This window comes from Anser anser, assembly GCF_964211835.1.
Source record: "Anser anser genome assembly, chromosome: 5".
In the NCBI taxonomy this organism is placed as follows: Eukaryota; Metazoa; Chordata; class Aves; order Anseriformes; family Anatidae; genus Anser; species Anser anser.
In genome coordinates, this window is record NC_139725.1 from 14,380,909 (window position 1) to 14,405,772 (window position 24,864).

General features: G+C 46.2%; 2 protein-coding genes across 7 annotated transcripts in view; one reads left to right on the forward strand and one right to left on the reverse strand.

Moving 5' to 3' along the window:
- Positions 1 to 6: 6 nt before the first annotated feature.
- Positions 7 to 13,441, forward strand: LOC310900369 (homeobox protein aristaless-like 4). The gene is made up of 2 exons (XM_083838254.1): positions 7 to 2,339; positions 2,467 to 13,441. The coding sequence occupies exons 1-2, from the start codon at positions 1,866 to 1,868 to the stop codon at positions 2,782 to 2,784; spliced, it is 792 nt and encodes a 263-aa protein (XP_083694380.1). The 5' UTR covers positions 7 to 1,865; the 3' UTR covers positions 2,785 to 13,441.
- The window catches only part of EXT2 (exostosin glycosyltransferase 2), a 72,535-nt gene continuing 58,952 nt past the window's right edge, over positions 11,282 to 24,864 (reverse strand). For all 6 annotated transcript variants that reach the window (XM_083838251.1, XM_083838249.1, XM_083838252.1 and 3 more), the window contains 4 exons: positions 21,678 to 21,821; positions 20,988 to 21,116; positions 19,738 to 19,820; positions 11,282 to 14,093 (listed from right to left, as the gene is read on the reverse strand). In XM_083838251.1, coding sequence (XP_083694377.1) covers positions 13,955 to 14,093; positions 19,738 to 19,820; positions 20,988 to 21,116; positions 21,678 to 21,821 — 495 coding nt within the window. In that variant the 3' untranslated portion in view covers positions 11,282 to 13,954. The remainder of the gene's footprint in view (positions 14,094 to 19,737; positions 19,821 to 20,987; positions 21,117 to 21,677; positions 21,822 to 24,864) is intronic.

The window sequence follows — 24,864 nt, forward strand, 5'->3', positions numbered from 1 at the left end:
GGTCCCCAGCAATGGCCGGGGGTGCTGAGGCCTCAGCACCCCCACCTGCGCCCTGCCAGCGGGGCGGTGGGGGACAGCAGGGGGGCGGGGGGCAGGAGCTGTGCAATTTGTTTCACGCCCTCCCCAGCCCCGCCGCCCCCCGCGGCACGTCAGCGGCGCGTGCATATGGATTTAGGCACCAGCATATGGCCGCATGTTTATGGAGACATGAAACGTTCTCGGTTCTGTAGATTTTTATAGGGCTGATTTGGTACATCGGTGCTTATCAAAGCCCTGTCTGCAGGAGTCAGGTCCACACCATTCGCCTGCGCTCCCGCCCTAATCGTTAACAATGGGGCACAGCCCGCAGCCCCCACATGGACACACTGCCCCACATGCCACAGCCCCAGTGGGCATGTCCCGCACAGGCGGCACCTCGGCTGAAGGTAACAGAAAATGCACGCTTGTTGCTCCTTTAGATGTCCTTTTAAAAAGCAGGTGTCTTCTGAGAGCGAGGGAGCCAGGAACACGTAGCCGTGTCTCAGTGGATGTCTGTGCATCACCCACTGCCCTGCCCACCCTGCTTCCCTCGAAGCGCCACCTCCCAGCGCCACAGCCACCGAAGATGCTCTGCCACGAGCCTGCAGTTCGGGACTGCCAGTTCAGGCCACTTTGCTCTGTCGCCACCAGAACACCCAAGGCAAAAAGGCAGGGCCTGGGGAATGCTCGGGCCACGCAGGTGAGGGGGGGATGCAGGGCAGTGCAGGTGAGCGGCTCGCCAGGCGGGGATGGCGGCATGTGCCCGGCATATGTGTGCCCCGGCACTGCGCCCGGCAGCTCCCTACCTGCTCCGCGCCCCTCTGAGCACAGCGGGGCCTCTGCCGCCCCGCGAGGAGCCGGGTCACCACCACGGGCTTTGAATCTGCAGATCAAAGCGGTGTGAGCCCGGCCAGCCCTGGGACTGGCCTGCAGCTGGGCTGGAGTGGCCGTGCCAAGAGGAGGGAGAAGAAAAGCAGACGGATGCCTGGGGCACCAGGCCCGCTCCAGTAGGACGCTCCGCATGCATGGCATGGGATGATACTAGGATCCTTCTGCTGGTTTCATTGCACCCTCTGGAAATCCTCTTAGGATGGAAGTCGCGCCCATTTGAAAGCCTCATGTAGCACAAATCCTTGGGCTGGTTTCTTCCTGGACAAGTTTCTAGCTTGCCCGACTTCACTGCCTGGCTTGCCCCGCTGCCCTCCGAGGACAGGAGCATCCCGAAGGGGCTCCCATTTCTGCAGCAGCCCGTGAAGCCCTGGCTGAGCACTGGCATCACCACGCTGAGCTGTGGCTTGCAGGCACCCCCCCCACACCCCCCCCCCCCCCCGGTCACCGTGCAAAACTCGAAGCAGAAGCTCCCGGACCGCTCCTTTCATGCACTGGCGTGACCTGCACAACCCAGCCCCTGGTGATCGCACGCATCGCTCAGTGCCTTCAAAGCAGCTCGTGATTGATGTGTTTCCCTGACTCACAGGCTTCAAGAGGCTTTGAAGACACTGGGCCAGGCTCTGATCTCTCTTATGCTGATGCAAATCAGGAGCAATGCTGCTGACAACAGTGCAATAATCCACACTGATGTCAAGCCAGTAAAAATAAGAGCAGAAACAGCGTTTTGGTCTTTCTGCTGCCTCGAAGGCATCTGAGCAGCACTGCGAAGCAGAGAGCTACAAACCCTACAAAGCAAATTAGGTGCAAAGCAGGGCACAAGAAACACTGTAGAAGTTCACTTGTCATTTCCCAGAGCCAAGGAAAGAAGGGATGATGCACCTTTTTTTTTTTTAAATAAAAAAAAAGTTAAGAGAAGGAAGACGGAGAGTCCAGTGGGAAACACAAATTCTCAGCCGATGGCATCGTCACAGCCAGGACTGAGCCTGGGGCAAGCCCCAGCGCCACCGGTTCCAGCCTGGCACCAGCGCACCCAGATGAATTTGCACTTCTTGTCTGGGACTGGCTGGCACCGTGAGCGCTGCTGGCAGCAGCCAGGCACAGGGAAGCTGCCTTCTCCTGGGGTAAAGCAGGCTGCTGGACGCAGGAGCTGCCGGTGGCCCCAGCCAGGCCCCAGTGTCCAAAGCTGGGCTCCAAATTTTGCCCGGGTGCTCCCAGCCTGGACTGCAGGCCGGTCCCAGCCCTACCGGCGAAGCTCCCGGTGCCCCCCTGCTCACAGCCCCGTGTCCCCCTCTCGCCCCCAGGTGTGGTTCCAGAACCGGCGAGCGAAATGGCGCAAGCGGGAGCGGTTCGGCCAGATGCAGCAGGTCCGGACCCACTTCTCCACCGCCTACGAGCTGCCCCTGCTCACCCGCGCCGAGAACTACGCCCAGGTGAGTGCGTGTCCCGCCCTGGTCTGTCCGTCCGTCACTGCTCTGCTCCAAGTCACGCTTCGCTCACCTGGGGAGGACGGGGCGCTCCCTCCCCAGGCCCTGATGCTCTTTTCCCCCCTCCCCGCAGATCCAGAACCCCTCCTGGATCGGCAACAACGGCGCCGCCTCCCCCGTGCCCGCCTGCGTCGTCCCCTGCGAGCCGGTGCCCTCCTGCATGTCCCCCCACGCTCATCCCCACACGGCCGGCGGCGTCTCCGACTTTCTCGGCGTCTCCGGCGGCCACGTGGGCCAGACGCACGTGGGAGGCCTCTTCGGCACGGCCGGCATCGGCCCCGGCCTCAACGGCTACGAGCTGAACAGCGAGCCGGACCGCAAGACCTCCAGCATCGCTGCCCTGCGGATGAAGGCGAAGGAGCACAGCGCCGCGATCTCCTGGGCGACATGACAGGGCTGCGGCCCAGCGCCTCGGGACACCGCGAGAGCCAGCGGGGACAGCCGGACAGAGCCGCCCGCCGGGACTCCAGCCCGCCCTTGCCTCCTCGGGGATGTGAACGCAGCACTTTTAGCTACCCTAGGTGTATAAAGGACGTGTGTTAACGTAAGTGGCGTGTTCCCAGCACGGACACGGGCAGCTCCCGGCTCTCCAGGGTCAGGCCGGGGAAAGGCGGGCACTGCTCCCGCCGCCACCCGGTCTGGGGGTGTCCCCTGCCACCGCCACCTCCCCAGGAACCTGGGCGTCTTTTCTCCCCGCTCCTTTCTCTGTCACCAGATCTGCCTTTCTGGAGAGCAAGAGCCCGCCGGCATCCCCAGCGGCTTGCCCCATCCCACCCCCCACACACGCACCCCTTCCCCGCCTGATCTGCCAGCAGCGAGGCTCAGATCTCGTCTGCCCCGGGCAGGGGACAGGACGGGGACTCTGGCACCAGCAAAGAGACACTTCTCAGGCTGCTCCTGTCCTCCTCGCAGGAGCCATGACTTCCCACAGCCGAACAGGGCTGGGAGAACACCAAGGGCTAGAAAGGAGGTGACACCACCCCGCCTCCTGCCATCCTGCTTCCTCCGCGTCCCATCCCGCAGCCAGAGGAGAAGCAAGGAGCCACGGAGGCACATGAAGGGGATGCCTGCTGCCAGCAGGCACAGTGCCACCACACCACAGGGCCTTGCTGGCTCTCCGGCCACCCAGCCAGAAAAGTGTCCAGGAGGTGACAGCTGCCTGGCGCCGCCGGCGGCCCTGCAGAAGGTGACACCCCCACGGGCACCTGGGGTTTGCTCCGTGATTGTCGTGGCCATTGTGGTGCACGGTGGGGCAGCAAAACCTTTCCCCTGGCTTTTACTGGGTCAGGAATCACTGCCCTCTGACAGCAACAACAGGTCCCAGAGACCCCACTGAGGAACAGCTCAAGCGGCAGTGCACAGGGCAGTGAGGGCATCGAAATCCTCATCCACCTGGTCCCGGGGCCAGTCTCGTGTGACAACTGCCCTTCCCATCGCCCCCACACCCAGGGCCCCAGCACCAGCCCGCGGGGAGACACCGCAGCTCGCCCGGTTTGTCCCAGACAACATCCCTCCCACTCGCCCGCCCTCGGTTTTCTCCCCGAGTGCTCCCACCAGTTAAGTAAGGTCTCCTTTGCAAGGCTAAATTTTTCCCAAGCTGTCCAACGGTCTCGCAGTGCCAGGAATAATTTGCCTCGCTGGATGTCACCCGGGCACCAGCACCCACACCGCACGGCTATGCACTGAGCCTGAGCTTAATCAGCGAGGGAACTGTAGGGTTTTGCTCCCGTACAAATGTGTGTCACCTTGTCCTCCCTCCCTGTGCTCTGTACTGGGGGATCCCGTGGCTCCGTGTCCAGGGACATTTAGTGGTCCTGGAAAGGGCTCCAAATAGGCTACAACCAAATATCAGGGTTCAGGTTAACTGCATGCCGTATAAAAATATTTCTACAGTGCCTAGGCGTTGTTGTACACCACATAAATGATACATCAATGCTAGATCAAATGTAACATATATTTATTGGAATACGAAAAGACCGGTAGTACTGTTTCTTTTCTATCTAAAAATGCTAAGAGATGCCTGGCTTGGTACTCATCAGGAACCAGCATGAAGTTAAGCAGACTACGCATATGATCTGGGCTTTTCCCATCCGAAGCAAACAAGACTTATGTCCCAGCCTAAACATTCAGCTAAGTAATTGGGCTAAAATGTGTTTCAGGTGCTAAAAACGATGCTGATCGCATGGGATCGCTGCCCAAACCTCTTTTTTCCCGCATGCACTGGCACCATTACAATCTAAAAATTGCATTGTGTACCAACTTTTTCCTTCCATCCATGGACACCCCAGACCTCCTTGTGTTAGAAAAGAGCCCTTTCCTGTGGTGCGGAGGGAAAGGTGTTTTCCACCGCAGTGTTCAGCCCCCGGAGGAGAAGTGGAGCCGAGGAGGGTGCAGCAGGCTGGGTGGGCATGGATGCTGCAGGACCCACAGGTACTGCTGGCTGCCCTGCTGGAGACCCGTGGCTATCCCAGGGCTTAGCTGCACTCTCTGCTGAAGTCTAAGGGTATTTCTTCCTCCTCAGTTTCACAGGGCCAGCATTTCACCCGTAGCAGCTCACGGGACGGAGTGCTGCATCCGCTGTCTCCTTGGAGAGGGCAGCCTCCTGGCAGCGCTACCGGCCTTAACAGAACCCCTGCTTTCTTACCTTAAAAACCCACGAGCAAAGCGTGCGCTGTCCTCCATCTATCCCGAGCACTGCAAAGCGTGCCCAGCCCTGAGCCTGCCGGGGTGCACCAGGAGCGGGGAGCGCTGCTGCCCCGTGTGCCAGCACAGCCCCCCCTCGTCCACGGGTCAGTCCGGGTGGCTCGAGCGGCAAAAGCCTCGGGCAGCAGCTATTAGAGCAGTTTTTGAGCTGCGTGCATCTGTATTTACACGCATTTTTTAATTAATTTAAAAGTTTTTTTAAAAAATATAGCTGTTAAATTAACAAGAAAAGCTGTATAAATATATATATATATATATACTTTTATATATATATATGTATGTATCTTAACCTAGCCAGCCTGCGGCTACTGCATTTCTTAAGGGTCACAGGGTCAGTGCTGTTCTTGCAATCTCAAGCTATCACGATGATGCCTTTTTTTAATTATTATTATTATTTTAAAACCTTCTGACTCTATTTATGACTTTCTTCTCTATTTATTTCTTATTTAGTCTTTTACTCCTGTCCATACATGGAGCCACAATTCCCTGGCTTGGATTTAAATGCCTTCGAAGCTGCGAGCTTCGTCCCCAGCCACCACCAAAGCACCCCACGAGCCCCTGGCTGCCCCGTGGTGGCATCCTCTGTGGGTGCAGCGCCTGCAGCCCGGGCCAGGCTCCTGTCTGGGCACCCTCTCCAGCCTTACAGAGGTAGCAAAGCACTCTTCTGAGCAGCCCCAGCCATGCAGCAGGCTCCCTGCGAGGGGGCTGCCTGGGGTTAGAAATGCAAGGGACGTCCCAGGGGTTGGAGACGAGGAGCAGACAAGCGGGGAGAGCAGCGCGGGTTCCCAGCCGGGTGCTGCCAGCTGCCAAGCTCCCAGAGCAGCAGTTAGTGCTTCAATAGCTGCTGCAAGCCAGTGGTGACTTTACCATAGCTCCCCCTTACCCCCATGCCCATCCCCACAAAGCCCTTTGCTTCTCCGAACACCTCCTGCTGCCCAGGCGGGCTGCTGGCTACCGCAGCGCCCCGGCTCCGAAGGCTGCTGTCACCATGAGTCCAAGAGCAGTGGGGCAAGGCAGGGGCCGGGCCGTCCCTCCGGGGACATTTCCCACCACCAGCACGGCCCAGTGCTGCTTTCATCTGTACTGGGGCACATCTGGCCCAAGGCACAGGTATCATGGCAAGGCCACCAGCACTTGCGACGTGGCAGAGCTGCTGCACGCATGGTGTCCCCTGCACACGTGGAGAGGGGGGGCGAGGGGTTCCTCCAGTGGCAGGGGTGTTTTGGGGAGGGGAGGCCGGTTCCCCTGCTTCACAGAGCGCACCCAGGCTCGGCAGCGCGTTGTAAAACACTCTCCAAACAAACAAAGCCAAAAAGGTAGTTTCCTGGAAAAAAAAAAAAAAGGGGTTGAAAAATAATCAGGCAGATGCAGAGACCCGTGTTTATTTTGCTGCTCTGACTGACACAACAAAAAGCAAACAGACCAAATTAGAAATTAAACCCAAATGGGAACGGGGGCCGAATCGAGCTGGAAGTCGTTCCCAGCCCTTTTCGGCTCGGGGAAGGGTCCTGGGAGGAGGCAGGGCGCAGCCTCGCACCCTGCTAGCTCCTTGCTGGTAACGCGATGTCCCGCTCCCCCACATAGCTAGGTAGGTAGGTAGAGCTAGGACTTTTGTACTACTGATTTTGAAGGACAGTTTTCAATGTGTAATAATATATCGGTTTAGGTGTGCAGTGTTTGAAAGAGAGACTGGGAGAAAGAAAGAAAACAAACCTCAATCAATATTATTGTTTTTTTTGTTGTAAAATATTGTAACCTTGTATAAACGCAAACTTTTTTTTTTCTTTAGCTTAAAGGCCTGGGGTAGAACATATTAAAAAAATAAAAAAGTTTGAAAAAGTTCAGGAAAAAAGAATAAAAAAAATCATTAAAACTGTTGCCATTGTGAGGTTTGTGCCATGCGATGTTAATGCCTATGCAGCCATGTATTACCAGTTAATTACAGTGGAATATTAAAAAAAGAAGAAACAGTCTTGCAGCTTGGTCCTTTCCATGTTTTTTCAAAGTAAGTTATTGCACTTGCAGCAGCTTTTTTTTGGGGGGTGGGGGCTGGAATTTCTGGGCACCAATTTTTATTTTTCCTTTTTTTTTTTTTTTTTAAGGAGTGAAATTGCTGGGAAAGCCCCCGCTTCCAAGGCCCCCTGGCTGAGGAGATACAAACACTGTTGTTGTTGTTTTGGTTTGCAATAAACTCCTTCTCTTCTCCGCTCTCAACTGGAATCTGTCTGTTTTGTTCCTGACTCATGACAGATGAAATGTGATCAGAGGGGCCTCCAAAATCTCACGTTAATTGAAGTTGGCAAAAAATACTAACAGTGCCCTTTTGAACTGCTGACACAGTGCAGAATGGATTAGCCGGGGGTAGATTAACAACAGGTGGCAGCTCACAGGCCCGCCGCCTCTGCCCCTACAGAGATGGCCGGCAGCCCCGCAGCCAGCACGGGGACACGCGGGGCTGCGGGGCACAGCCCTTTGGGGTTTGCTTCGCCCCGCACCGAGGGGAGGGCTTGGCTGAGCCCCAGGGCTCCCAGCGCACGTCCCTTCCCTTCCCTTCCCTTCCCTTCCCTTCCCTTCCCTTCCCTTCCCTTCCCTTCCCTTCCCTTCCCTTCCCATCGCTTGGCCGGCAGCACCAGCTCGGTTCAGCTGGAGCGTGGCTGTTTTCCATCTCGCAGAGAAACAGATAATGCAGGTGCTGTTGCAAGCTTATCCATTCCTCTCACTTGCAGAAGAAAAATTCCTTCCCTCCCCAAGCACTCGGAGCCAGATTCTCCAGATGTTGGCAAAGCTCTGACTATTGAGAGCCTGAAGCCAGCTTCAGTAACATCCTGGTCATATGGGTTTACATCAGAAATTGCTCCTGGCCTGAGTATTACCGAAGAGCTGAAAAGCCTCTCTTTAGACTCCAGATAGCGGCAGGACGCAGATTAGAAACGTGCCACTTCTGTCGCAGCTGCACTTTCCCACCGGTATTACAGGAGTCGTTTAGAACAGACGGAAACATTTCTCACCGGGAGATGTGCCTACAGCACCTAGGTTAACATCTTCCTTCTCTGCTGGCAAATGTGACTTGGAGGCAGGGCAAAGTTCAGGCAGTTTTAATGAAAAACAATTTTCTCCTCCTGTAAACTAAACAGATTTGCCTTTTTTCTTCCTCTTTTTAAAAGCAGGTTATTAACCTTTAAGCAGATGGAGGTACAATAATCTTCTCGTTGGCAGGAAAGGTAACAGCCACGCAAGGTGCATCTGCTTATGGCCAGATGGAGGCCACATGTAAAGGTGTTGCATTTAATCTGAGACAAACAAGTGTTTATTATTTGTGAAAGGATCTTCCACTTTCTCCTGCTTTTCAGTTCGTAACTTACTCACAGGGCAAAGACAGATGCTCCGAGTTAGCAATCTGCTCCTTTTGCTGCGGCCTTGCCGAATTCCTGGATCTCATTTTACAGTGCTTTCTGCTCCCAGCCTTCTCCCCCGTCTGTCTTTGTATGAAGTGTGGCAAATGGGGGATTGTTCCCCACCAGCCCTCAGCCAGAGGCACCCAGCACTGTCTGTGCCCAGCACACAGCTGAGACATGGCCCCCTCTCCCAAAGAAAGGTTTCACAAAAGAAGGACCAGTAAGTTCTCAGGCGGCCAGACCATCAGGAAAGAAACAGCGTTTTGTCCTGAAGCCCTCGGGTATCTTACCAAAGGACTCACCCACCGGATGAGCAGAAGCGAGATGTTCACACTGTGCGGGTAGATATCTACAAGCAGCACTTCACAGTCAGGCCCACTTCTTGTTACTTCTCTTTATACAACCTTTGTTCTCCCCCTGCCCACCTTACCCGCTCTCTTCCCCACTCAGACAGTCCAGCACTGAGCACTGATCCAAGCCCACAGACCTACCGAGACCACGGCCAAGTTGCACTGATCTTAGCTCACAGCTATTGCAGAGCTGTCGTTCTTGGCTGGACAGGAACATTTCCTATTGATGCGAGTAAACTGGCATTTAGAATGAGGAAAGGAAATTTGAAGAAGAATTACCGGATCCTTTTCCAGCCAAATGAAGACAGCGAACAGGCAACCTTGCAGGGAATACCTTTGAGCTGTGCTGCCTGTTTTCAGTCGGAAAACTCCCTGCGTGCTGCTAGCTCCATGCCACTCCACTTAATTGCATCAATTGTCGCTGTTATCCTTTAATGGGAAACATAACTCGCTTTCAAAGCAACCACAAGAAGCTGCAGACAGGGCAATCCTGAAGATCAGCAGAGGTGGGACTGCATTACAGCCATTTCCATCAGGCTGAAATTACACAGAGTGCACCAGGAATGTCTCTAAATGGCTTCAAGCCAGGACAGGCTGCAGCACGCTGACACTGAAAGTCAAGGCCAGCAGTCCTCTACCTTGGTATTGAGCTACCCAAGACTCCAAACAAAGCGTGGCCGTTACGCTAAAACATGGACTTAGGATCCTGGTGTTCAATCCTGTTTTCACCCGCACAGCTCCTAAGGCCACGGGTATATCACAGCTCCTCTCCACTTGCTCATCTGCAGTAACAGGTACGATGCCGGTCTTATTCAAGCAGGACGACTGTGGTGCTCAGTTTGCTGTTCTGCTCAGACGCAGCAGTGGCAAGCATCAGAAAAAGAAGTTACGCTATCCTACATACGATCACACAGCATGACACACAACCGACGGATCCACAACTCAACAGCAAAGCAAAAACATTCCAGATGATTGTTCTGCTGAACAAATGCTCTCTCTCTCTCTCTCTCTCTATATATATATATATAAATTTTTGCAGGAGGGTGGAAGGGACTACCTGCTAATCAGATACCTTTCAGGTGCTACAGAAAGATCCTAAGTCTGTGTTCAAGGTTTCTGGTTGGTTTTGACAGGAACAAATTTTTGGGTCCTAAAAAAATTTTAAAAGTCAATATAGGTGGAACATTTCTCTAGTTTTTATTCTGCTCAACTGTTCAGGAACAGCCTGAAGTTAGCAAGTGGACCAGCTCAGTTTCTAGTAGTCATCTAAGATGACTTTGCAAAATATTTTTTTGCTTTAAGTACATGGAGGAAATGCTCCATGATTGCAAGAACACCCTGTACAGAACATTTGGAGCTACATATTAGTTTATAAACGTACTTTGCAGCAGTCTTAGCGAAAATTCAACATGCAACTCTTTAAGAATGATGAAAAAAATCATACTTGCTCTTTCCTATCTCTCAGTAAGGCATTTAAAATCCATTTTCTCATCAGCACTGTCAGTTTGTTTTTCTTTCCTGTGTTGTGCTGTGGTTGTGTTGCAGCAGTAGCTTCCATGTGAAAGGGATGGACAGGAGATTTTTGCAGTACAAATTAACCCTTCTGAGATCTTTCCTGATGCAAAGATGCTCTACCTGTGGTAAGTACGCAGGGTGCCAGACACTCGTTATGGAGCTTTCGGCATAGGGAAGAACTAGTTTCCGCAGTAAAGCGTATTTGAACTGCACCAGCAGAAGCAAGATGGGCATTCAAGGGCAGGAGCTGGAGATGGCAAGAGAAAGTAATTCCTAATGTTAGGGCTCGAACTGGCATCCCCTGAAATGAGCCAGTGGGCCCGTGAGGAAGGGAAGAGTCACCACACTGCAGGGGGAGTTGGTGATGCTAAAAATGTATATCCTTATGACTTACCATGACTGGCGGCACGCACACTGTGGTACATCATACCCCATAAAGCAGCAAGATGTGTCCTTCACAGGCCCTTTTGCAGCATGCTTGGTAGGGATTGTGCTGGAACAAAGAGCTGCTACCACACCAAATTCCACCATTACGATGATTCAGCCAAAGCTCTTTTCTCAAAAACACGATTTTTCAACATTGGCTGTCCCTCTTCACAAAAAGAGAAAGGATCTGCTCCCTGTTTCTTCAAGATAAATGCCACTGTCTAATCTTGGTAGAAAGTTAGAGCAACAACTACTTGCTTGAAAAAGGTGAGTGGGATGAATTCTTGCAGAGCAAACTTCCACTTCAAAGACAACCATCTCACTGCTTACAGGCAAGACAAAATATTGACAGGTCCTGCTAAAGTACATTGTGGATATTCAAGTTTAACAGAGATTTATGTAGCAAAACAGCCTGTCATTGCAATTCTCCTTGTAAATGCAGTTGTGTTTCCTGATGTATACCAACGCAGCTCAGAAAGTGAAATACAACAAATGCTCCTTGGATTTACCTTTTAATATACCAATATTAAACTCTTTTGATAACATATATACAATGAAAAGTTAACAACAATCTTAATTTAACGACTGACAACAAAACCATTCCAAATCAGTCATACAGGTATATCTTACCTTTACAGGTTTTGAACCAACAAAACCAAAACAAATATAAATGTAGTGGGGAAGTAGGCCATTTTACTTTTTTTTTTTTTTTTTAACCAGTCAATTGCCCATTTTTCTCTATGGCACAGAGAAAAATTACCATTTAAGTGAGACAGACCTATAAAAGCAACTGTAAAGTGCTAAAAGACAAAACGTGACTGATACCGGTCACTTGGCATTTTGAGGAAGGGGAGCCCACTCAGATACTCTGGGATGCAGACACAAGGACCTGTTGCCTTTTACTGACTTGAGACCACAGACCAGTTTAGGAGGGTTGGCTAGGCTGCCCCCACCTGAAAATAATCCACCAACTATTTGAAATCCTCCATGTCTTTTAAGACGCTGTGCAAAACGTGGATTTCTGGCTTTACTGAGAAAGAAGCAAGAAATCACAGCAGCTTCACAACTTTGTGTAAGGAAGATGCTACAACTCAGTTATATCGCCAAGCTGAGATCAGCCCCAAAAGAAAGGCTAAAATTCAAGTGACCACTACACTTTCACAGCCACCCTTTTAAAGTAAACTTCTTAGAATAAATATGCTGAGCTTCTCTTGATGCTCAAGCACCAGGGCATAAAGCGACAGAAAGATTCAGAAGATTCATATGAATGAACATACGATACTGCGAAGGAGAAATAGCAAGCAACAAACCTTCCTCGATCTTGTGATACCCACTGTGCTGAAGCAATTTTTGTCACTGCAAAAGCTGTCCTCCTAGCTCCCTTACACCCGCTCCCACAGCAAATTCGGAATGAAACAAAGACTACAGTGAAAAGCATTTACTAGTAATTAAACGTTCCCAAAGTTTCGGACGATACAGTTTACAGGCACATCCCAGGGGAGTTATGAAGTGAAGCATCCCCTCAGAGCTATTGTTCCAATATGATTTTCATTCACAGCACATCCACTGCGTTGGGCAATAAGATAAGTCTTAGTGGGGGTGAGACAAATAGGAGCAGATGTTTCCTGTTTCTAGCCTGACTTTCATTTGGTTTCTGTCATTGCTGCCTATCCAGCTTAGGAGAGGGGGTGAACTGTGATGCCTAACACTTGTCCTATTGTTTGGGGTTTGGCAAAATCTGAGGAATAAGGCTGCTCAGAGTAGAACAGAAAAACAGCCCTTCGAGTAGGATATCCCTGTAACTGGCAGCAACGGAGGTTTCAAAAGACAGCCAAATCACCCTTATCTGGTAACAGACGTTTTATCAGCGGAGCTGAAAAAGAGATTCTTTTCTCAGCCCAACGTGGTATTGTCTTTAATATCAACGGACAAGAGGTAATGGTCCAAGCAATTTTACTTCTACCTTTGCTGCATTTAATTTTCTAATTCAGGTTAATTTCAGTACTGAGAAACAATTCCAATGCTTTTAAGAAACGTAAAGCTTCTCCAAAAGCTTTCCTAAGCAGCATGTTTCAGTGGCAGCCTGTAGCAATGGGTTCCTTAGTTAAATTACAAGCTAAGACCCAGCAGTTTTTCCAACAGTAATTTACAGGAGTTTGCAAGTGTGTGTTAGTGTCTTGTGTGTACACAGACCCCTGCACATCAAAGCTTTAACTGGGAGTTTCTGTAAATTGAAGGTTTTTACAAGTCAGTACTACAACACACTGCTTGCTGAAGAGGATTCAGATGTTAAAACTTGACTTCATAGCTGCTGTTCCAATGTACGGCTACGATGTAGAACTGTTACCTGGCTGTTCTGTTTTGCTAATGAAAAGCAAACATGAAAGATACTTCTCTGTGTAATACTCATTTTAACACAGCCCTGGTCTCTTGCATGGATGTAGCAGAAAACCTGAGATTTATGCAGAAAGAAGAGCTGCAGCATTTGGAGCTGTATCCTGCAGGTCTCTCTGCATTAAAAAGACCATCCTCCCAGCTGCTGTTTGTCTCTATTCACGTAAAAAATAAGTAACACAAAATGTTTTGCCCTTTAAACAATGTGATAAACACAGATTTTTGTTGTCGATGTTGTAAAAAAAAAAAAAACAACTAAACTAAACATTTGTCCCACTATGCAGAAAAACAGGTTTGGTATTCAATTAAGCCCACAATTAAGCTCAAAAGTTGTAGGCCCACCTATGGCCCGGGAAATAAGCTCCTCCCAAAAGAGAGCACCTATATATTCCAGGCAGTTGTTTCAAATGTACGGATGCTTAGGAATCAGAGGACTGCAGCACATTCGATAGAAGAGGTCACTCATGCCACAGAGAGCGAGATTCAGTTTTATTCTCCCAGGTGCACAGCCTCCTTTGGAGAAAAGTGTCTGACATTTCTGGTAGGACCCATGAATATATTCAATCCTCTGTGAGCAACAGAGAGTTAGTTGTTCAGCTTTCCATTCCACCTTTGTGCAATATAAAAGTAAGACAATATACTAAAATACAACATTAATTCCCGTTTCCCTTGGGTGTAACCCACTCTAGAGGTTTTTTTTTTTCTTCAGGGCCTTATATTCCTCTTAGCACCTTTTCCACCGGTGTTTTCAGCACTCAGGTTTGTGTCACAGCTGCCATTACAAGCTGCCGATATTGGGAAAGCTCTTCAGTTTCTCAGGAAAGTCATCTTTGTACAGGACGGGGTCGGCACGGTGCTCCACCACTTTCAGAGGCATGGTCCCAAAGACAGAGGCAAACTTATTGATGCATTCAGATCTGGTGAAAGGGAAAGCAGTGTGATTAAGAACCACAATAACTGGGCTGGCTACCAGCTCCCACACCAACATAACTGGTAGGAAAACAACGCAGCAACCTTCCCTCGTGTGCTTGGAGGTATTTCAGCCATGCTGGCTACTACTAAACAAAAAGAGAGCCTCATTGCAGAGAGAACTGAAAAGAAGCTGGTGTTCTTTGATTTATCCGTTTAATCACAGAGAAGAGCAAGGGGATGCCGGCAGCAGCACATGTGCACATGGAGGTCAAAGCTTCTCCTCTCCCTCCCCCTAGAATTCCAGTCATTCTTAAAGCGATGTACATGCTGTAAACCAGAACAGATTAACTGCCAACATGTCTCTTAAAGGGCCGCTCTTGGGTCAGTTTGGCTCATAACAACAGCTCTGCAAAATACAAGCCTTTGTGAAAGTGAAGTTCTACAAAAAGTCTCCTTTTTTTTTTTCCAGACTTCTTCAGAAGCTCTGTCTTTTCCCACAAAAATAAACATGCCTTAACGTATAGGTAGCACTGATTATACTGTAAGTTAGAGGTGAAGCTGAATAAAAAAACTATAAAACAAAACCATCTAGCTTATTTTCCTTGTCTAAATAAAGAGGTACTGAGCAGCAAGGCATCCCATTAGCATAAAGATTAGACCACTGATGATTCTTTCAGTTTTAGTAATCCCAGGTGTCAGCAATGCTGTGGAAGGGAGCAGCCTTGTGCTTCAAAAAGTAAGCAAGCAGATGTTTAACCTTCCAGTGCTCCTTTAACTCTTTCACTGAAAGACACGCTACCTGTGGAAGCAAGGCAAGCAAAACGTGCCTAATCTCACTCTGGTCAGCACTCAGCTCACAATAGCTCCCTACTTTATAATGCAGCTCTTAAAAATTTCAGACATCGAGAATCATGATGACAGTCCCTAAGACACAACACACCAGAGACAGGTAAAAGCAAAAGGATCACATTTCTTTCACTGTTTAGAAACGAAAAGAGAAAACAAAGAAGAGATGAGTGCTTTGACTCGGCTAGAGAGGCTGCCGTGCTGCAGGCGGTCCCGGAGCAGGTCTCTCGCCCCGCAACCACTGCACTCCCTTCCCGACCCCTTCGAAGGGTTAGGGGGTCACTACGGCTCCAGGATAATTTTCCTGAACAGACCCAGTCAATCACACCAACTGAGTGTGACAGTTTTGTGATGGGGACTGCTCAACGCTGGCCCAAACACTCGTTTGAAGTAGATGGGACAGCAAAACTGGTTTTCAAAATTAATTCCTCAGCCTCTCAGCATCCTACGGCTCCCTCCTTAACTGGAGTAAATGACTGAAAAACGCAGAGCCCAAGCTGTAGAATGGTACATCTCTACATTGCTGTTTCAAGTTATAATGGTCATATTTCAAGCCCTTTCCTGGCCTGAGAAGAGAGTCAGAAAATGACCTCATGGGCAATATTTGAATAAAATATTTAATAAAGGTAAATGCAGAGATTTGGCTTTCTGCTACCTTCTCATCTTCTCAAACCTCTTCCCACCCTACGCCTGTATCTTTGCACTAGGAAACAAATGAAGCAAAACAAATGAACTCAAGGAGCAAGAGGAAACTGTGCAGGACAAAACAGCCCCCTGAACTGGCACAGGGCCTCGGATTGAGCCCAGGCCTGGAGTAGCCAAAGCTACCAGTCAGGGCTGAAGTGAGCAGACAAGCAGCCAAAAGACTACAGTAACACGGACAGCAGAAACTGAGCGCTGAGCAGGCATGCTAAGCAGTTCCTGTTGTCTCTGTGAGACGCCCACCACGAGATAACTTAAAGACATCTCAGGTGAGGTCAGACACCCAAATCATCTGTCGCTTCTCAGGAAGACAGCAACCTGCACACCACGCTGTCAGTGCCGGAGACGCCTGATGGCAGGAGAAGCACAAACCTCGCAGGCCTGGAGGTAGATGCGTATGTGAGAAGCCTGCCCAGCTGCTGTCCCACACTGGTTTCTGGAATACAAGGCCTTTTGCTTCTCCTCCACTGCTTCAAATCCTGCCTCTGCCAGTAATGACTGAAAGGCATTGTAATGTAACAGCTGCTGGGCTGCCTGTGCGAAATGAATTAGTTATCTCAGCCTGCTGCCCGAACCCAGCGGCACCTCAGAGCAAAGGACAAAGCTGGATGGAGAGAGGAGACAACTGACCTCCTCCCTCCACAAGCTACACTGCTAAACCAAAGACGAGGTCTCAGGAGAAAATATCAAGATGGGATCCCTCTACGGCCAAACTTACTCTGGTGGTAAAACCATTCAAGAATACCAACCAGTACAATATCTTCAACCATCAACAAACCACTTTGTTGTTAAAGAAATGATAACGTGAAAAAATGGAAAAAAAGCATGTTCTAAGCATTCTGGCTGAATTGGAAAAGTTAGTCCTCAGGAAACATCAAATTCAAATATCAGAAGCAGCTTTTGTGGATGAAAGAAATGTCACAGACAAACCACAAAGTGTGTTTGAAGGAAAGCTGCCTCTTTCCAAAAATTTCATTTCCTGCACTGAACTAAATCACTCAAATGCTAAAGCATTTGCCACTTTTGGATCACATAAAACAGAAGGGACATCCAGCACATTAAACATGCAGAGGTAGGAAGCCAAGAAAAGAAAACATGTCGTCTTATACGAAGGGTAGGTGTTTTTCTTCGTTGTGTTGATATTTTGCAAATTCATACTGAGAGAGGCATCTTTGCTTCCCCGAATTATTCATTTTTTCCTTGCTCTGCTGACAACATGCACTTGTACTCAACAAGGAATTAAGATGGTGTGAACTGAGAAACTGGGAGCCCCGTTGCCCCTGACAGGCTGGATCAGCCTTGTCCCTGTTAAGGCCTCTCAATCAGCTTCCCCTCCCTTAAAATATTTTCAGGGAGGGTAACCCTGCACCTACAGCCTTTGGTCAACCATTACCTGGTCAGTTTGCCTCTTAAGGGAAAGTCTTCCTATTTTGACTTGAACAAATATTTACATGCCCTAAATAAGATGCTGTGTTAGTGTAGCTGCAGAAGCGGCTCAGCCTCTTGCTACATTTAGTGTACAGACAGTTGCCCTCTAGGCTGCATTTTATAAAGTTCTCCATTTTTTGAGAGCCAGATGCAAAGTTGCTAAAGGCAGAAACCTTGTTGCTATTTAAACAACACCTGTAAATGCACGGATTATGAGATCCTTCTAAAGTTTTTTCTGCAACCTGATGTAAAGGCTAACCTAGGGCAAGAAGGGGATTCTTGGTTCAAAGCTTCCTTTGGTTAATGTATTTTAATGATGGAGCTCGCTAACCCTGAGGACTGAAGTCTTTTATTTATCTCGGAAAAATTGCACAGCAGGACAAATAGCAGGGTTGGCTTTCCCATGATTGGCTGTAAATATCTTCACTATTGATCAAAAAATAATCCCTTAATAAGAGACAGAATTCAACCGTACCACTGCACCATCTTTCCATTGTCTCTGCTGAGTGTCAAAATGCTGAAGGTAGATAATAGTTGAGTGGTAGATAATCAAAGCAAGTGGGATGAGAAGGTATTAGGTGTAGCATGTAGTCTCAGTATTATATTATTAATCTTCAAAATGAAGCCTGAATACACCTGACCTGTATATGCCCAGTTGTCCCTCCTGCACCCAGACTCCATTGCAGTATTTACAACTTTGGCTGGATACAAAAAAGTATGTGGATTTACAGTCTACGTAATATTTCTTGTACCTCAGTTATGTCCACTGTTAGAAACTACAGAGGAGAAGCAAAGCAACAGTTTAAACGTGTTCTCAATAAACTGTCAATGATACTTTACTTTGAGGATACAAGAATTGCTGGAGACATGGAAACATGACCTTTACCCCGCATCATAATGCACTCTGGAGCAAAGACCACTTTTTCATCTTCTGTTTTTACAGTGCTAACCTTAATGAGAACTTAGTTCATGACTGAAATTCCTATGTGTTGTTGTAATGCTGCTAGTACGATCATAGGAAAGCTCGACTGGGTTCAGGGAGCCCATCCTGTAAGCCAGTGCTGAATTGCTAGATAAACAACATCCTCCTGGGCTTCCTTCAGCTAACATTTAAGATCCACAGAGCTTCCAGCCCCTTCCTTAAAAAATTTTCTGCAGAGCAATTTTTACCATCTTCATGGGGTACATTTTTACATCCAACCATCCAAGTGTTTTTTTGTTGTTGTTGTTTTGTTTTTAAATCTAGCATCATTATACATCCAGCTCAAACACTTTGTCACTGACCTTGGTGGTTACGCTCTTCAATGCCCGGCATGATGCTCAGTTAAAAATCAACCAGAGAAACCATGTATTTGTGTGTATTGTTTAATGTGTCTACACATCAAACAGATAGATCTATATACTCTTCTTACAAATAAGCCTCTGGACACATTTCAATACATAAATACCCTTTTTGTAGCAAAAGGCCAGTAGACAAATACAATACTTTAAATTTGCTGAGTAGTGCAGAGACGGAGAGAAAAAAAAAGCTCACTGGTAAGACATAGCTATGTTAATTGGTAAGATATCCATGTTATTTCTCTCAGTTCAAAATTAAAACAGTCTATTTTAAATGCACAGCAGGTTTGTTTTTATCTTGTCACCTCTTCTGCTGGTGTATTCCAGCACTATGAAAGCTACCTTTGCTTACCTACCCCAACAATTCTATGGCTGCAAATGATTTTTCCCATAGATTGCAGGGCAGATGCTACAGCCAAAGAAACCTAAGGGGAAATGCCTTTGTTGGTCCTAGGTTAATTTCAACTAATAATTACTATGTACATTTATTCTCAGGGTTGGAAACCCTTATTTGAGAACACCTTTATCAAAGCGAGCAAACTTTCCTTTACTTTATGTATTCAGAAGCCAAGGAAGAAGGAAGCTTAGTGCTTGGTCAAAGTTAGGAAGCCATTTTACTGTAAAGCAGGGAATGAAACACTTTTGGTTAACTGACTTTCAGTATTTCACTAAACTCTGTCTTTGCAAATACATACTTCATTTCAAAATTAATTTCTCATAAAAATATTGCTGCCGTTATTAGAAAGTGCCACAAGCAATTGTGCAGGCAAATGCCCTTTAGTAATGGAAACCAAGTGATTCGGAATGACAATGTACAAACATCAATTCAACTAGCATTATTAATATCCTTATCAGTCAATCAGTCTTTGGTAAGCTAACAACTGTCTGGACTAAAAAAAAATACATCTCATATGCATTACAGTTGAAGTTCCATGATAAAACAGAAATGTGGCATTATTAAAAACAATGCCAACAATCTGAATTTCATACACGTCCCATGCACTTTACAGCAAAATCCGCTAAAAATGGTACCCTTCTAAAGTCCTTTCTTGTAGTAGTCCACCTTTCACTGTCACATCATCCCTTGTGGGAATGACTTATGTTGATCAAATGATCAAACCCATGAGACATTTTTTCAAAATTAGTGTTTTACAGAAATACAATCGCTTACATTTAAATGAGCATTTTCATTCATGAGCATTTAAAAAAAATCAGCATTTCATTTTATTAGCATTTATATTTAAGTGAACATTTTGATTCTAATTTAATGAGACACAGAATAAAATTCTAGCACTCAGAAAAAGGCAATCAGAGAAATAAAGGGTGGTCACTCACCTTTCTACCATGTGTGTCTGGTCCAGTGATAACCCATCGATTGCTGTGCATTCTGGACATTTGAACTTCTTTCGTGGGGTCACCTGCACAAAGGCACGCCAGATACCATCAAATATCAACAGAAGGGACATTAATCTCCTTGCACAGAGAGCAGCACAATACCTCTGAACATGCCTGCAGTGTAAACTGAGCTGTCTCACCAAGGGGGGGTATGGGGGGGTTGTTTAAAAAAAAAAAAGCCACTCCATTCCTCCATTCAGTTCCATCTGGCCCGGCTGACTGCAAAATTCACAGGGGCCCAATAAAAACGGCTTGGAGGGGTTTTTCCTTCTGTAACTGAAAAGAAGTGGCGATGACAAGCTCCTTAATTCCTGTTTAATGACTGTTTTCTCACTGCCAAGGTCCCTGTATAAACACCATTTGTTCTTGCAGCCATAACAGCGATGAAATATAGCTTCCCATACTTCACCGTAACGTTAATCCAACAGGCGCTCTTTTGCTCACTCCAGTTAATAGCTGACTGGCAAACCCTGCAAGGCTCTCCGAATTGCACAGAGGTGCCAAATTACTCTGCCTGTGCCCTCATACAGCTCAAAACCTTTTTCAGCAAAAACACACACTTTATCTTCTAAAGACTTTTTTAGGAAGTGCAGCCACCAGTCCCAGTAAATGATGATGGACAGATGGGAAAGTGGACCCTGCTAATTGAAGTAACGCCTGGTGGCCTCTAAATCTCATTCCAAGTTGACACATTTTGAAATGAATGTACAGAGTGAATGTCCAGACTTGAAAACGTGTCGAAACATGTCAGGAAATTAATTCAGGGATAAAAAGTTCATTTAAAGCTGATCTTGCAATTAACATTCTTGCAATTAACATTCCTATAAATCAGCTGTTGCCAGTCCACGACACAGAGAGCTGTAGACAGTTGGCTATTTCTTTCCTTTAGTCATCTCAAATAGTTAAAATACATGTATGTTGGTGTAGCTATCATTTAAATTACCTTCTTCATACTTCATCTAGTTGTTTAAAATAACCACCAGAAGCAAATGGCACAAAACAATTCTGTGTTCCTAGCTAGCATAGAAGTTTTACTAAAAAAGGGACTTGCTACTATGGAAGAAGGAGACACCATACCAGAGGTAAATGCGAGAAGAGAGAAGATTAAGTAATATATTCAAGACTACTGAATTTACATGAACATGTAAATGTTTTTAAATTTGTAAGGCTAAATGGCAGAGAAGTCCTACCTTAATGACCGATTTGCCAGTGACATTTGCCACTAGGAAATTCATGGCAATATCTTCACAGTTCATATGAGCATCCACCCAATTCTTGATGTCTCCAGGCATTTTATATGTGTAAAGATAGTTGAAATACTGCATGACAGATGGAGAAGAAGAGAAGATAATTTTTAAATACAGATGTAGTAACTTTAAGACTCTAAACGTTTCAGTCACTGAACGGCAGGCAGCTAAGGATGGATTACAGGCCAGCTGACACTACCTTCAAACAAGGTCTGCTCTAGCAGACAAGAGAATCATTTTTGGGTGCTTAAGTGCAAAATTATTGCACTTCAGACCAGCACATAGATTTTACAATTGTTGTGGGTTTTGTTTGTTTGTTTCTTACATGCCTAGCTACATAGCCACGTTAATTGCAAAATACACTATGAACTCAGTGGTCATGCAAACTGACAAGAGTTCTTCTGTAAGTTCCTGAAGGTAACAGTTATTTTACAGGTGAGGAGAAATCAGTTGTTTCCACAGCAACAGAAAGAGAAAGAAACTTAGGGAAAGTTTGCAGTTAGTTTTCAGATAGTTGTAGAAAATTATGGCACCACAAAACACTCACAGAATGACAAAAACACATAAAGCTCTTAAAGAGAGTTGTTCATGATGTGTACTAGTCGTATACCACAAGCTGTATATTACAGATACCTTGTGATAAAATGCAGCCCCAGTGAGCACCATTGAGACTTCATTGGTCCATTCTGATTCGTATTTCCATTTGTTCATCTCATGGTCCCAGAGATGCAGGCGACCTGGATATCCAACCAACCTGTCTGGGAACTCACGCCAAACCTGAAGAGAACGAGACATGTCATTGTGCTAACCAGGCTTGCACTCCAAGCAAACAAATGTGCAGATGCAACATCTGCTTTGGGAAGGCAGCGGGGCAAAGACCATTTCAATCCTCATTAAGTCCTAATCTCTGAAATCAGTGGCTGCCTTGAAGAAGTATGAAAACACCCAAGCTTGCTTTGGAAGGACCCTACAGCCCAAGGATGCCACATTCCAGAGTAAACAGCCACTAAGCCATACTAAATTCCTTCTTGAGGAGAAATACAACTGACTATTCAAGAAGATTTTAATGCTAATTAAAACAAAGCACGATTAAAATGCAACTTCTGATGTTAACTGCAGTAGATATGACTACAACCTACTTTCACAGCTGGCTTTGGACCTAACCAACCTGCTTCTTTTGATAGAAATAGGCTTAAAACAGGCTTATATTTTAATATTTCTGGTATTCTTTAGTGGGTGCTTGTATGGATCTACTGCTACATGGAAGGCCTCTTTGCCCTTGACTTGTTCCAGACAGCTGGATGCAATCAAGATACCATCCTTGTCACTCCATACATTATTTTGTAGCTGACTACAGGATCAAACACAGTAGACAAGAACAAGGAGAAGGGCATCATTAACACAACCTCAGTCCTCCACACTGCTGGCCACATTAAATAATGGACAATTTTTGCATTAAGAAAAAATGGAGAAAGGATTATAATTATTAAAAGGGGTCTGGATGCTATTTGCTTGCTAAATACACCACCACATGCCTTTAACTGATCAATAATGAAGTTAGTATTTATCTATTTTATTTGAAAATTCAGAATTTATCCTTTATTTTGATTCAAATAACTGCTAGATTTGTTGGAAAACTAAGTCTTGACTCTTGACACACAATGTTAAGTCACAAGAGTTCCTGTTTCAGATTGGTAGTGTATAAACAAACACATACCCAAATTTCATTGTGTATGCATGATCAACAACAGCAAAATATCCCCAAGGGGCAATTCACAAGCAAACCTTTTCTTCCCTGAACAAAAAGCAAAGGAACCCTACAGCTGAATTTGCAGTATAGAAGGTGTTATCTGTAATTCCACGATATAGCAAACCTCACTTTGCCAGCAGTTTGCTTAGGGCATCTTCCACGTGCCAGCACGTTTCAGGTGGGAGGCCTGGGTTATAAGGACTCTATGCAAGTAAATGGTCAAAGTAGTATGATAAAACAATCAGCATTAATTTACTGCTTCTCTATCTACATTTCTGTGATTTTGCATTACGATATACCTTTTTTCATCTATACATCTCAACACATTTTATTGCTGTCAGTTAACATAGCTTCGAAATCCCATGATGAGAGCAGTTATTATTTCAAACGTACAGATGAGGAAGCCTGCCAAAAATCAGACAGGAAACAAGAATGGGAACCAGATCTTCTGACTCTCTGACTTGTACTTTATCCAGAAATCAATCTTTCTAGACAGTTCTAAGGTACAGGTACTTGGATAGTATTTAGACAGGACAACCATCTAACACAGGGCTCTTAAAAGCAAAGATGATTTGGAACTCAAGAAATAGGATCCACTGAATGTGTTAAAAACTGGTGTCACCGACTAATTATTAAAAAAAAAGATTGTTTTCAAGACAAACTAGTGAGAGATTTGAGATACCTATTTTGACACAATGTCAAAAACACTAATAAAGGACAAAAGGGCAAAGGCATAGCCACTCCCAAAATTTGATTCCTCACTTTCTAGGACTCTAAAAGTAATGATTTTATATACATATATTTGACTATTAAAATGCCCAATTCCCAGCTGTTGGAATGCACCACCACCTGAGCTACTGAGGCTCAGGAAAGAATTTGACAGAACAGTACGGATCTGTATCATACTGGGCTAAGAATTCTTGTAAAGGGAACAACACGCATATTAAATGCAGCTGAAGGAAAGATTAAACTCAGCTACTGCTTCCCAAGGGACTTCAGTGCCTTCACAACACTCAACAGCAGATTCATATTCTTTCTAGTTTTTGCTCTCAGTGTCATCTTAACGAGTCCAAACAAAATAAAAGCTAACTATAATGCATTTTACTAATACAGATTTCTTTGTATCATGGTAAAGCTCAACACTACTCTGATTCTGGCCTCTGAAAATTGTCAGTTTGCTGCATCTAAAAAATAACTTAGTTGTATTAAACAAAGATCCCTTTTAAAAGTAATGCTATCGAAGTCAGTGGAAAAGCTTGGCTTCTTCTTACCGTTCATCACTAGCTCATTCAATGGTAACTCCGGGAAAGGCTCCAAATAGCTGCATCCAGCTCATTGCCCAAATCCATACAAATGTTTTGTGCCAAAATTATTATGTACAGCTACTGCTTATAAGGAAGCTTTCAGAATAGAAATTGTAGTAATGATTCTTATACTACTCTCTATTTTGCACTACAGTCCATTTTCTTGTTTGATGGCTGCCTGTAATTTATTACTCTGTTAGGAATACATTCCATCTTAGACAGTGATCTTATTAGCTTTCACAGACTAAAGAAGGACAGCCTGAGTTAATACTGCTAAGGGACACATACAGGGAAAAACATATTGCCAAGTGAAGAGGAGGTATGCTTCTTTGCAGACAACGCTATTCCAATGACTCTGCTAGACAACACTAAATATAAATATTTTTGGACAAACGATCTTCCAGATGAAAAGTCAGATAAAAGCTCTGACTCAGCAGCTTTACTAACAATCTTTTGAAAGACACCAAGAGAAAATGATGAATTTTATTTTCAAGTCGAATTCCCCAAGCAACATAGAGATTCAGCCTAGCTAAAATAGCCTTCACCCTCACTTGCCTACAGTCTCTCTACTTCCTAATCTGAACTATTCTGCCCTAGTTCTCTATACCATCAAAACAGCTACCACAGCTACATGTAGCCAAAAGGAAGGAGAAGTGCTTCATTCTCCAGAATATACTCCAATACTTATGCATAAAATGTATCAGAGTATTAGCAGTTACATGCAACTTCAGGAACTAATTGAAATTTAAAAAAATTCTAGTCATAT

What these genes read in the sequence shown, in the direction of transcription:
- LOC310900369 (XM_083838254.1), top strand. Translation starts at nt 1,866, where the DNA reads ATGGCATCGTCACAGCCAGGACTGAGCCTGGGGCAAGCCCCAGCGCCA. An exon ending in GCGCCGAGAACTACGCCCAG is followed by an intron (nt 2,340 to 2,466) that starts GTGAGTGCGTGT and finishes CCCTCCCCGCAG; the next exon opens with ATCCAGAACCCCTCCTGGAT.